The sequence below is a fragment of the Camelus bactrianus genome, chromosome 27 (genome assembly GCF_048773025.1).
Source record: "Camelus bactrianus isolate YW-2024 breed Bactrian camel chromosome 27, ASM4877302v1, whole genome shotgun sequence".
In the NCBI taxonomy this organism is placed as follows: Eukaryota; Metazoa; Chordata; class Mammalia; order Artiodactyla; family Camelidae; genus Camelus; species Camelus bactrianus.
Window position 1 is genome coordinate 22,820,943 of NC_133565.1, and position 13,831 is coordinate 22,834,773.

At 39.2% G+C, this 13,831-nt stretch overlaps 1 protein-coding gene across 16 annotated transcripts in view; it reads left to right on the forward strand.

Moving 5' to 3' along the window:
• AKAP13 (A-kinase anchoring protein 13) overlaps positions 1-13,831 on the forward strand; it is a 293,291-nt gene that overhangs the window by 219,284 nt on the left and 60,176 nt on the right. For 8 of the 16 annotated variants that reach the window (XM_074354303.1, XM_074354305.1, XM_074354308.1 and 5 more), the window contains 4 exons: positions 3,030-3,095; positions 4,915-5,107; positions 7,951-8,059; positions 13,444-13,572. In XM_074354303.1, the coding sequence (XP_074210404.1) occupies positions 3,030-3,095; positions 4,915-5,107; positions 7,951-8,059; positions 13,444-13,572 (497 nt within the window). The remainder of the gene's footprint in view (positions 1-3,029; positions 3,096-4,914; positions 5,108-7,950; positions 8,060-13,443; positions 13,573-13,831) is intronic. The other 8 variants (XM_074354313.1, XM_074354315.1, XM_074354316.1 and 5 more) reach the window with 3 other exon arrangements.

A 13,831-nucleotide genomic window follows, 5' to 3' on the forward strand; every position in this document is an offset into this window, starting at 1 on the left:
TTTTTTAATTTTAAAAAGTGTTTTTTCCATCTTGTTCTTTTTGGTGTTCAGATCACTTTGATAATATGGTCTCCCCAATGGTCTCCCCAACTTTATCCAGGAGAATTCAGAGAAATGTCTGTTATGCCTCTGTAATAGACCCTGGGGAGTACTTTATCCTTCTTTCCAGAAAAATGGGGACGAACCAGAATATGGGTGTGTTCGTGCATAGGTCCTTGGATACTTTCAACACGCTCGGTAATAATGTGGTGAAAGCCTTTATTCCCAGGCCACCTGGCAGTTTCCATTCCATTGCTGATGTGGTCGTTCCTTGAGGCAAGTAAGAGGCGTCGGCTGAGCTCTCAGGGGCCCTCTGGTTTTTCAATTCCTTCATTATTTTTGTCACATAAAAATTTGAAGCTAAGAGTTATAGCGCTTTATAAGCTGAAAAGTCATTTCTAGCCAGAAAGTGCTGATTTGCTTTAAATTTTTCAGATGCTAAGTTTTATTTTACATTTACTATTTAGAAGTCATTAGTGACTTTTTTTTCCATTATTTGGGAGAAAAATTTAGAAATCTAAAACTAATGGTTAGATTACTGTTAGCTTCTTTTATTAGAAGACAGTTATAAAGAGGTATTTTTAACTATCGGCTGAAGCTGTTTGTTGGGAAGTGGGCACACAGTGATCTTTCTTTCCTACTTCGTCTTCAAGTGGGTGTTTCCTTTAATTCCAGATTTTAGGCACCAAGTTGAGCTCAAGTACAAATGTTCTCATGAATCTTAGATAACTGCACTCAACCTGGTTAAGTTTTTCTTCAGGGGAACAAGTAGTTAAATGCCTTTTCAGTAGAGGTATCTAAAACCTTTAGAGATATATTTGACTCTTCTTTAAACTCTTCAGTGTGAACTTATTAAAAGCATGCACTAGATGGCACTGGAAGATGACAGGATGCTGGACGCGGTCCAGGTTAGCATATAGATACAGCTGTCCCAGCAGCTCCAGTTACAGCTTCGCCTTTAGTCATACTTCTGTAGGAGACCAGGAGGTACAGTTTTAAATTTTGTATTAAGCCTTAGCTAGTAAAATTCCAAATATTAAAAGGTTAGGGAGTGGGATATATATATATATATAAAATATATATATATTTTAAAGAATCTAGAACTAACTAAATCTCAAAATCCAAAGAACCATGAAGTGTTCCTCCCCACCATTTGAGGAATTCAGGAAATTACGGTGTGCTTTCAAAAATACACTGAATTGTGAAAGGGGTTTTTTGCTACAAGAAAGAGCAGTTTTTCTGTTACTGTAGGACCATCTGTAGCTTCTTTCCTAGGTTCTTAGAAAAACTTTTCTGTCTCCCTGTTACTCTTCATCCTAAACTGCATCCCAGTTTCTCACGTCATTATCATTTTTTGAGAATAAAGAGATGTTTAAATCTGTAGAAGGGCATTATTTTTTAATGAATGGTAATTTGGCAATGTGTATTCAGTTACTAATTTTTTCCACATTTTGTTTTTAATAAATTGGATACACAGGCATAGTATGCCTTTTTATTAACAGTTTAGAGATACAAAATTAAGTGAGTAATTTCAAAGAATGGACTCGTGTGTGTTTGTAACTATATCAAGGCTGGCTTCCCTCGCGCAAGTAAATTATAAGTCAGTCTGATCTCACTTACCAGACTAGTAGAGATGTCTCAGCTATGTAGTTCCACTTTCTGCTTTTGCACTTGGGAGCTTGATACCATTGACTTGATCTGATTTAAAGTGTTTACCATTTGAATTAATTTTTAGTGATATTTAAAGATTTAGAAGAACCATAGGGGTAGCTTATTTTTACTCTCCCACCTTTTTCCTTGTCTTTTTCCCTCTGTCGAAAACTCCCACTTGTCAACAAAACAGAGTTATTAGGTGTATTTAAGATAAGGTGGGGTTGTTCTTTGGTGTCTGCAGCTCTTCCCACTTGAAGGTTCGGAGGGAGCTGATTGATTTTACTGTTATCCCCCTTCTGAAAACAAAAGCCTGTCCCTTAGAACTTTAAGGCTAAAATAGCAGCAGTGTCTTTTTTTTAAAGAACAGCTTTTGTTAATCAAGAATCCTGACCTACGGATCGAATTTCTTTTACAGAGTACCTGATATTTTGAATTGATAATTTTTTTTATTTGGTTTTATTAACATAGCCCTTCCAACCCCAGATTTTTCTGTTCTTGCTGCTTGAGAATAAATTTCAGTGCTGTGATAATCAGCACTGAAGGAAGTAGTGATCGAATGGATGTTTTTTAATCTTGTGGGAAAGTGGGTACAAACTTAAAATTAAGGACAGGTTGCTAACTCAGTATTACACAATCCCTTTTCCTTTTAAGAGAAGAAATCCCTTCATTATTATTAAAATGCAAAGAAATGTGACCACTGTTAACATGCTTTATCTTCAGCAGACAGGCCTAGTGAATAGGGTTTGAAGATGAGTGTAAGTGTTGATTGGGTATCATTATGAGAGATTTATGAATTGTCTGGCTTAGATGAATCCTTAATGGAAACAAATGAAAAAAACAGATGACTCAGTGAGCGTACCTCCATGCAGTTTGTCATCATTCCTTTTAGTTAAAGATTAGAGATAACTGTGGTAAGGGAGACGTGGGAGTGGTGGGGTGTGGGGTGTGCAGTGAGCTTGACCCCAGTAGCGGAGGTTGAAACGCCTTTGGGAGCATGCCCAGAGAGGAAGCCAGAGCCCCAGCAGGGTGGTTCTCCATTCAGGGTTTGCTAGAAGGAATTCTTGGGTCTCAGATTGGACTTGTTATCCTGTAAAGACTTCGCATAGTCATTTCCAACGCGTTATCTAGATGGACATCAGTAGAAAAATGTTCAGTTTCCATGGTTTTTGTTCCAGCCATTTTCTAAATTCTCAGTCAATGTTACATTCCTAATTTTTTGATAATCAAATACATCCATCTGTCTCTAACTGTGTCCTTTCTTTTTAAACTCAGTAACCCCATCCCTGTTTCTTCTTTTCTTCTTCCATTTCTATTTCTGCCTTTGATGTCATCCCCAGTATGAGCTGGTGTCCCTCTGGTGTGCAATACTCTGCTGCCCTGAGTGCTGACTTTAATTACAGAAGGTATGGTATTATGTGTCCAGCCACCAAAGTGGGAATCAGAAAATATGGCATTTGAGCTTTTGGCTTGGAGCTGGCTTCTTTCTGTGTGGCTGGAATGCATATGGTGGCCTGCTTTGTCTGTGAGCACAGTATTCTACGGGCACCACTAATCCAACTGAAGGGGTACAGCCAAGGAGTTGGATGGTGTACCCCGATGCATCCTGTTTGTCTCAAGTGGCTGTAGATTTGGTGTTTTCCGCACGGACTTGACCCTCTGGTATTGTAGACCACTTTTCTCTTTGTTTTGATCGGTCCTAATTCCCAGATCCTAGGAATTCCCACATCCTGAGGAGAACAATACCAGAAACAAGACAGCTAATCAGATGTACTTATTTCTGTTATGCTTCCAAATCCACCAGTCTCTTTAGATTCCAAGCTCACAGATTCCTTATCATTTCTAGTCTTCTCTCAGCTAAGCACCAGATTGATTACTAAAACATTTCCAGGATTAAATGTTTTGTAAGCATAGATCTGGCTTTCTCGGGCTTTACAAATAATTCATAATAGAAAACTAAATTTCTTCTTCACTTAGCCCGTCTTCTTATCCCTGGTATTGAAAATGAGTTTTACAGAGACATTTGCTTGTAGTTAGTCATGATTTCTATTGTCATATTGAAATAAGAAAAATAAAATCCATTGTTTCATTTATTCACTAGAGAAAAATAGAGGCATATGGTTTCAGTTCATAATAAGTAATTCATGGGAAAAAAGCAAATGCAAGCCCTTCTGGACTGCCATACGTGAATTTTTGGTAGCAATTAACTCTGAGAAGAGATAACTAAATAGCTTAAATATACCTTCAAATACAATTCCAGATGCTGTAGCTGAGGACATGGTCAGCCACAGCTATATTTTGAGATCCAGTTGTAACAGATGTGAATTTTTTTGACTAGCAACTCCAAGGATGATGGATGGCTGACTTCTCTCGGTAGCCTCCTGCTTACCGGGGGAAAAAAAAAAAAAGCTTTTCACTCTACAGACCACATAGTCTTTATTCCAGGGATCCAATTTTAGACACCAAACCCTAAGTTAGCTTTTCTCCCCTTTGTCAATATCAAGACAGAAAAAAAAATTAAACCTCTTTTAGACTTACTAGCTTTTCAGCTTTTGCCCTTTAAGATGTCACATGTGCCTGTCTGCAACTAACAATTCTCAGGAAGCTGTCAAAGCAGTTGTTGTCCGGGCAGGTGTGCACAGATGGTAATGCTCATATGTAACATGGGTTTTCTGGGGTGGATGTGTACCTGTGAAGTTATAAAGATCACTGAGACTGTAGTTGAATGTAAAGTTATAAAGGTCCGCTTGATGATTGCAAGGGCAAGTCTTAGTCTCCCTGTTTGCCTTCTGGGAGTTACTTACGGTCGTGTTCTCTCTGTGCCGTGTAATTCTTTGGCATTGGCAGAGTTCAATTCTGGCAAAGATTAATTACATCAAATTCAGGGGAAAAAACACAGATAAATAAAAGATCATTAAGATAATGTGGTCTGTCCATATGGTATATTGAAGAAAATCTAAGAAAATGACCTTAAATGGTCCAACATTTGAATAAGTTGAATGAGGTTAAAAAAAAAAAAAATCTCTAAGTGTGGTATGTTTCTCAGCATACCAAGATCTGTGGGGGGAAGGGTAGGTGGTGCACATTTGACCATGCCCTTGTAGACAGTTTTGCTAGCTGACATAGAAGTACAAGCAGGGGAGATACAACGGAAGGGATTTTGTATCCTCTGTCCTTTCTGAGACTCAGAAATAAAATGAATTAACTCTTGTGTTCTGTGTTCAGTTTCAGCCTAGAAGGCTTGACAGGAGGAGCTGGTGTTGGAAACAAGCCATCTTCATCTCTAGAAGTAAACTCTTCAAACACCAAAGAGCTCAGGCACCCTTTTAGTGGTGAGGAGAGGGGTGACTCTTTGATGTCACTTTCAGAAGAAGATCTGGAATCAAGCCAGAGAGAACGTAGAATTTTTGATCAGCAGGTAAGACTGAAATGGGTAATACGTTGCTAATTTGGGAAAAAAATTGATTTTATTTCCCTGAATGTGTCCTCATAATAGGAACAAAGAAGGCAGGACCTGTGTTAATATAAGGATAGTAGCTGTGATTACTTCCCCATTATGTAATATACTCAGAGTAGCACAAAGTAGGTTTTTAGCACTTAATAGTAATTAAGGAGTGCCACTGATCTGCATAGATATAAGTATTCCAGCTTCTTTAAATTAGGAAAGTATCCAGGATATTAAATTGAGTATTTTTCTTCTTATCTGAGGACTTTTACCACCCCAATAGTAACATGAATCTTAAAGCATGTCACACACCATTATTAAATCTCCCGATTCTCAAAAACATATCTCAAGTTTCTCCATCCTAGAAAAAGAAACTTCTTTTTATTTGTCTCATCGCACTGTGTGGGAAACAACTGTGTATTCTCCCTGCTTCCTTCCTGTCACTGCCGGAATGCTTGACACAGCACCTGCACTCCCTGCCCTCCCTCCCCCCCCCTCCTTGTGCACCACTCTCACGCTCTTGAGACTCCTGCCTCGGAGGTCGTGGGCTTCCTTGTCACCCACACCAGATGACTCTTTCTTAATTGTCATCTTCTCGGGCCTTTCATGATCACTTAACCACTTCTGACAATCCCTCAGGGAATTTTTGAGTTGCGAATTTGAATTACATGCTTTTCTAGCTTTCTTCCCTACTCCCAGTCCTTTTTCCTCTTCTTGGGCCAAGGAGACCTTGGATTAATTTCTGAGAGGATTCCGGGATACACGTCCAAATGAAACATTTTCAGTCAAACAAATAAAAAGGTTAAACACCTATCTTTGAATAGGTGACTGGCGTTTTAGGTAGAAATAAAATGAAACATTTCAAACTAAACAAACAAAAATTTTAAACAACCTGTTCTTGAATTGGTGACTGAAGTTTTGTGTAGAAATATAAGTTTTTATTACATCCTGCTGCATAGCAACAATATGACCAAATATAAATTTGGCACTGGAGGATTACCTTAGTGATGAATGTGTCACTTATGCTCGTGTGAAGCTTATGAGAATTTAGGCCTAATGAAAATCAAACTGAAGGCCTAAGGAATGTTACCGCCTTTGCCCCCCACCCGTGGATTCTTGGCCTGATACTTTAGAAACAGTTGGAAGAAATAACAAGAATATGTGGAAGATATTTATTGAAGTAAATGCTTTAGATTTATTCAGCCTAATGGTGTAACAGAAAAAGGGAGGGAGAAAAAAAACCCAGAAAACAATTCTTTGGTGACAACTGAGAGCATCTCTGATAAATGGAAAATCTGAAAAGTATGTTGCATTTTATTGTATAGAATCCTTTGGAAATCATTTGTAAGACCAGGTACCAAAAGTGTGTGTTTGTGAACAGAATCATAGACTTAGAACCAATATATCCCTTTGGATTCCACTTAAGTCTTGTGTGTGAGAACTTCAAGCCCATTTAAGTGACTTCCCAAGGCCTCATGACTGGCTATTAGCTGAACAGGGTTAAACTCAGAATTCCGGGCTGTTCGTCTCACTGCTGCTTCCATGTCTTTGAAGCAGATGAGTTCTAATGAGGAAATGAGGACATTTTCTTTTTCTTAATACTGTTTATGGGATAACCTTTTCCTGAGCTGGCATTCCTAGGACTCTAACAAATGGCCCCATCTTTTAGTAAGTGGTCTCTTTCTAAGTGGCCTTTCTGTTGAGTCTGTCTAGGTAACGTTGTCGACACTGGAGTTGCCTCGTGTGTTTACCTGCCTGGGGCTCTGCTCACCCATGGTTTTCTGTCTCACGTGCAACCTCCGAATGGCCGCTTGAGCTGCTTGTGTCTGATCTGCACCAGTTGCCTGTAGCCAACTTCCTGTTGAAAGGCGGGGGCCTTTCACTGAGATCATTTTTCAGACCTCACAGTTGTATTCGAAACACAGCAACTGTTTGCCTCAGACTCCATGGTTACTCATGGAACAAGCCCTAAATAATCAGAAGTCCTTGGCGCACTTGAGTCGCATTCACACTACGTGTGCAGATTTCAGCCTACTATGAAGGGAGGGGGTTTACGATAACTAAAGTTAGTTAACAGGATGGCCTCTCTCAAAACAAAAGGAGAGGGAGTCCTTCGTCACCGGAAGTGTGCTAGTAAACACTGGTTTACTGTTAGGAGTTGTGTTGCAGGAAGTTCTGCAGTCAGTTGGAGTACATGGCCTTGAAGTGGCTGAATTTACTGAGGGAGTCAGATTGTCAAATTTCAGTCACCCTCATATACAAGTAGAAACAATCTAATCTTAGAAGAGGAAATGAAAGCGATTTAGGCTTCTGTCCAGATGCATGGCTACTTTGCTTGTGATCTTAAAACACTTTCTATTTGCATCTCTGTTTCCAACTCTTTTAAAATCAGAATGATATTACTGGAATCCTACTTACATGTCTGTGAACGGTATTTAGATTCTCAAAGAGCAAGAACTATATATCGTTTGATATTTCCAGTGGAATTATTTTTGTCTGATTATGGTTAGAAGATGTTTATTAAGCACTTACGAAGTTTGAAACATTATTAGGTATTGTGAGGGATACAAAAGTACTGTGTAAAGGGTAGATACTCTATTTATCCCCATTTTACAGTTAAGAAACTTAAGGCTCAAAGAAGCCAGATAACTTCTCTGAAGTTGAGCAGCTGTTTTGTGGCAGGGGAGACTGGGCTACAAAGCCTCTGCCTTACGTCTCTTGCATGCTACCTTAGGCTGAGTCAGGATGTAAAGTTTTGTGCTTATCTAAAAATGCAGAGTGTGTACTCAGAACCTGTTTACTTTTTTCCCTCACAGACATGCCACAGATCTAAACAACAGAGGTTTAATTACTGTACATCAGCCATTTCTTCTCCACTGACAAAATCCATCTCATTAATGACCATCAGCCATCCTGGGTTGGACAGTGAGTATACTATACTTTATTAAACTAAATATATTTTAAATAGTTTTCCTATCTTTTTTTGTTTCTTTTCATTTTAAGACCGTCTGACGTTACCTTGCAGAATTTGCCTTCCTCTTCCTCTGAATGCAGGGCTGAACAGTTACAGAAAGATGACAGAGTTCAGCTTGGGGATCTTCCTCCTTTTACTACATAAAAATCTCCTTAATACATTAAATTCATTGTATTCTTGAGCCTAAACCAGACACACAGGTTTTAAAACTTTTTATTTTGAAATAATTTCAGACTTTAAAAATAGTTGCAAAAACAATACAAATAGTTACTATATATTCTTCACCTGGGGCCCCCAGATGTTATCTTAACTCTTGTCTTATCCATCTCTCTTCCTCTCTTGATCACTTTCCTTAAAGATTTTTCTGAAACACTTGAGAGTAAGTGACACACTTAATGCTTTTAATGTCTGGATGATATTTCTTATATTACCTCAGTACACTTATCCAAATTTTATCCAACACTAGTTTCCTGGGCTCTTCAGAAGTATCAAGCTCATGAAGAATAAAGAAAGACTGAGATACATTTTCAGTTGCTTAAGCAAATGCCAAGATGGTTACATCCTAAAATGATTAATGGAAATGTATGCAGATTCAGGATCCACGGGCTATGAAAGTTACCTAGAGACGTCTGGCGTCCATAAGCACAGGGCATTTGCTAATTAAAGATGCTCAAAAACATATTTGAAGTGGGGATGGTATAGCTTAAGCAGTAGAGCACATGCTTAGCATACATGAGGTCCTGGGTTCAATCCCTAGTACCTTCTCTAAAAATGAGCCAGATTACATCCTCCCCCCAAAATAAAATAAACAAATTAAAAATAAAAATTAAAATTAAAAAAAAAATGTATAAAACATATTTGAATTGGATCCAGATGTTTGCCACAGAAAGTTTTCTTTGGGAAATGCCACTTTTTTAAATTTTGAAAAGTTTTTTTTTTTTTTCCATGAGTAGTTGTAGTATGGGATCTTGATATAAAGATTTAAATTCTCATCAAAGAGGGTATGATACATTACATTCTTTGCTGAAAGACCATGTATTCAGGAGGCTGAAGCAAAGGGAAGAAACTCTCCTGGTGTTTCTGGTGTTCTTCAGTGTCCCCTGATAACATGTCTCATTTTAAAAGAGTTGGGAACAGAAGTAGCTGTCCTGCATTAATGGGATTTTTTGTCTCAATTCATGGCTTATGAGAGGCCTAATCTTTTTAATTTCCACAGTGGAGTTAAGGCATAATGGGTAATTTTATTAACTTTGTCATCGTTTTCATAAGATTAGTGCTTCACATGCAAATCTGACTTGTTTAACTAAAGGTGCCTAATAATGACTTAATCTCAAAGATAAAAAGTATAACCGCACATAACCCTAACTGAAATAGCTGTTCCTGGTTTTATTTGGGTTTTGGTGTGCTTTAGTGTAGATTTGGCTTTGGGTTAGTAGTTTTGCTGGTATAGAATGAAAATTACTGTAACAAAGTAGTTCATAGCGGCTTTGATGAACCTGGAGGACCAGAGCCAGGCAGGAAAAGGAAAGCACCCTCCCATGTGGCGTTCAGCTCTGCAGACCCTCCTCCGTGGCCAGGGTACCCAGGACCACCAGACTGGCCCGGAGGGAGACCTTTTTCCTGTATTCTGTGATACACTGTCTTGCCCAGTACATGAAACACTTCATGATTTTTCCTCCATAAAGCAAGACGGTTTTTGATTGTGCTTTCAGTTGCCAGCCAGACACTGTAAACGCTACAGCTAACCCCCAGAAAACTCCCTCCTCAGGCGCCAGGCGCTCTGGCAGGCCCAGCCCTTCGTGTTGCTGGGAAACCCGTGGCTCAGCTCGCGGGAATCAGTCGCAGACTGCTGTCAGGAGCAAAGCTTTAAGCAAGCGTTTAATCCTTTCATCCAAATAGAGTGCTCTCATTCTAGTTTATAATGTACACTTCATGCAAGTGTGAAAGTTTAAGTCATATACTCATTACCTAGCCCCACTAACTTCCCTCAGTTAGCTCATACTATAATTGGAGGACTCATCAACTTGAATGATAGTGTTTCTCCTTAGTCCCTTCCCATAGACAGTTAAATTAATTTTCCCAACTGTACTTTTTTATTCTGTTCTAGAAACATAAATTTTTCTTTGCAGATGTAAAAAATCCTGGCTGTTGAACACAGGACTAAAATTGCTGTGTGCTATGCCTTTAAGCCTCAGGATAACTGAATGGTTCTCAATTTGCCACAGAAGCAACTCTTCAGTTCCAAATCGCTTATGTATTCCGCATGATTCATTTTTGGTCATGATCTTCCTTGCTGAAAGTATCATAATTAAAATCTACCCAGTGGCTTGAAAGCCTAAAGTGTGTGGTACACCTCTTAAGAACACTTAGTGGCTGTGTGACCTTAGGTCCTTGAACTATTAAACAGGGCTGATAATGTGATAAGACTTAAATGTGAATTTATTTTAAATTCACATTAGCATATTTCTGGCTTATAGTAAGCATTTGTTATAGTATGGAGTGAGTTCACAGTGTTCAGACAATGCTAGGGTCCGTTTTTCTCTGACCAGAATTTAAGCAATGTTTGAAAAAAAACCAAAAAACCCTAGAACATTGTCCTTCATTGTCTTTAAGTGGCTATGTCTCATGAGCGTCCTTGTCTAGGAATGAAACACTTTCTAAAATGAGCCTTATCTCACTACTTCTCAGCTCTTGTGTTCTGTCTTCTTCCTTTAAAGAAATTAGCTGCTTCCACCACAGTCTTTCATGGCTGTTAACATTTGAGCACTTCTCAAAATGTATGTCCCCTGAGCTGTTGTCTGGACTGTCTCATTGTTGGGTCATTGGCTACATTAGAAAAAGACAAACTCAGCATTATTCCTAAACTGAAATGTGTTTCAAAAATCCATTGATGTAGAGGAAAATACTGAGTAAAGGTGGTGACTGAAATATTTCTGTGTCATTTTCTGGGACAGAAAGTAGAAAGGTAGCAGCTTAGAACTTAAGAATAAATTTCATTTTTGCGTGTACAGAATAATTCTGTTATTACAGACCCTCCCTTAATAAGACTTTATTTTTAAACTTTTCATTGCTTGCACCCAGAAGATGCTTACAAACAGTAGAGAAAACTGATTATTATTAGTAGTAGTATCCTTGCTAAGCAGTACTCAGTGACAGTAATGTTAAAAGGAGAATGATACCCATTAGATGTTGTAACCTCAGGGGCTTCTTAATGAGGTTTCATTTTGCCCTTCACTTTGCATGGCTTCTTATCACAAAGAACGATGCTCACAAGTGGCACCTGTCCTGCTTTACTTGTGGTATATGAATTGGCATGCTTTGCTGGGAGCACTAGATTATAATTGTATAGCTTGCATTAGACTATGAAAGCTAAGTGGGTCTTAAGAACTGAACTATGGCATTTACATATGTAAAGTGCATCAGATCTACAAAGCTAAATGATTCATGTGACCAGAAATGGTGCGGGGGACCTCTGGAAAGGGGCATCGATGCTACTGAGGATCTTTTATCACTGCTTTCTGTGCTTAGTTTCTCTGCTGTGGATAGTAAGATGAGACTTTATTGGAATGCATTCATTTTCTTAGAGTAGTTCTATTTGGAAAAGATAACATTTGTCAGAACAAAAATTCAGTCAGGCAGATAGACTTTTTATATTGATCTTTTGACTAAATTGCAAGGCTGGAATATATGCATATTCATTTTGAGTACATGATAAAATTGAATCTCTGTGTTAACACAACACATTCTTTCCACATATGTTGAAGATCCTCCTTATTCATACAGGTAGGTTTTTCTTTATGATCCATGATTGTGTGACAGAGAAGGGGATATTCTTAGAATTTGTGTAACAAGAGAGCTTATTCTCATTTCCTGACTTTGCTTCACATTTGGAAATACTTTAGAACACACATTAAAATGATATCTTTTGTACTCAACTGTTACTGCCTAAAAAGCCCAATGTACATGAGTTTGTGCCGGTCGTTCTTTGATCTCTGTCATGTGCGGTGGATGCACACAGTGGTCTGATGTCACATAGCATTTATCTGGGGTGTGGTAGGTACAGGGCTTTTTCTTTCATTTTACTTAGGCTGTTGAGCTTCCAGAAAGCCTGACAGAAGGAAGTTCATTTATTAATGTTTATTTATTCATAGCTACTCTCTGCTGGGCACCAAGCTAGACAGTAGCAGGAGGAGGATGAACTCACAGATACAGTTCGTTTTCTCACCACACTTGAGCCGACAAATGTGAGAACAGTTGAGTGCAGTAGAAGATGATAAATGCAGCCACTGAGAAACATCAGTGCCCAGGACTTGAGCGATCAGAGAAAGCTTACTGAGGAGAAGTGATGTCAAAGTTGAGACCAAAAGGAAACCAGGAATTCACTAGGTGAATGAGTATGTAGAAAGCTAGACTGAGGAATTTGGGCTTCTTGTCTAAGGGCAATGGAGTGATTTAAGTTGACTAAATTGATTGATTAATTGATTCAGACACTTCAGAGAGACCACCTGACAGAAAGTGTTGGAGAGGAGAGAGGCTGATAGATGAGTAGAAGGCTATTGCAGGATTCAGATGAGAGCAGGTGGTGGCCTGAGCCAGGCCACAGAGCAGTGGCAGTAGGAGAGAAGTTGGTGTTCAGGGAATTCTAGAAGACAGAACCAAAAGGAATGAGTGAGTTATAATACCAGGATTCAAGGGTGTACCCAGGTTTCTATTTCAGATAATTAGTTAGATGTTGGGTACCACTCACCAAAGGAATGAAGGAGGGGAACAGGTCGCAAAGAAGGGATAAGCTGACTCATGAACTTGTTGAGTTTGAGCTGCTGTGGGATGTCCACCCACAAGTGAGCAGTGAGATGAATGAGGTTTGAACTCAAAGGAAGGAGCTGATTGAAGAATAGAAAGTCATGCGTCACCAGTATATCACAGGCAGATTGTACTTTAAGAGGCAATGGTAAATGAGGAGGTTTGGGGTGAGCGAACAGAGAGTAGAATGCAGACTCCAGGGGAACCCAACTTACTCCAGGTGTTTCCTTCACTTTGAAGGAAACAAAAACCTCCCACTGAAAATGATGACTATGAAAAATAAAATCCTTATTTTCATTACCTAGTAAGTACATGTTTGTTGGATGAATTTTCTTCAGCTGTATTAGCATTCTGCATACTTAGAAATAAAGATGAAAATGTTGAGTACCTTACATTGTTCATCTAGATGGCCTTTCCCAGAATCGTTCAGGCCAGGGACATGATTCCATTCACTGTGGGTCTGTGGTGCCTCCCACTCTGTTCTGGCATACTTGGTGCCCCCTCTAATATCTTCTGTTAACCCACTCCTCAGACCGGCGGCGGACGAAGCCAGCAAGGCAGATCTCCTTCTCCGTCAGCACCTCTCCACTCCTCCTTAAGTCTAAAACTCTCTTTTTTCTTGGCTCTTCTTATTCCAGTGATGAGGAGGAGGAGTTGTATAGTAAGTAAGCCACTTTGGGGTCCAATGGCTGTTTTCCAGGGTGCGACCAGTGCTGAAAATGCTTTGGGCTTGGTACTAAGAAATTGTTTGGGGAATTCTGTCCCCTTGCATGCCATCATTTCTAAATCATTTGTCCTCATGCTTTGCTTTGAAAATTAATTTGGATAAAACAGTTTTTGTCTTTTGTACACTACCTATGCTCACTGACCCAGTGGCCTGATTCTAGGGCCCGAGACATCATCCCAGAACACATAAGGCA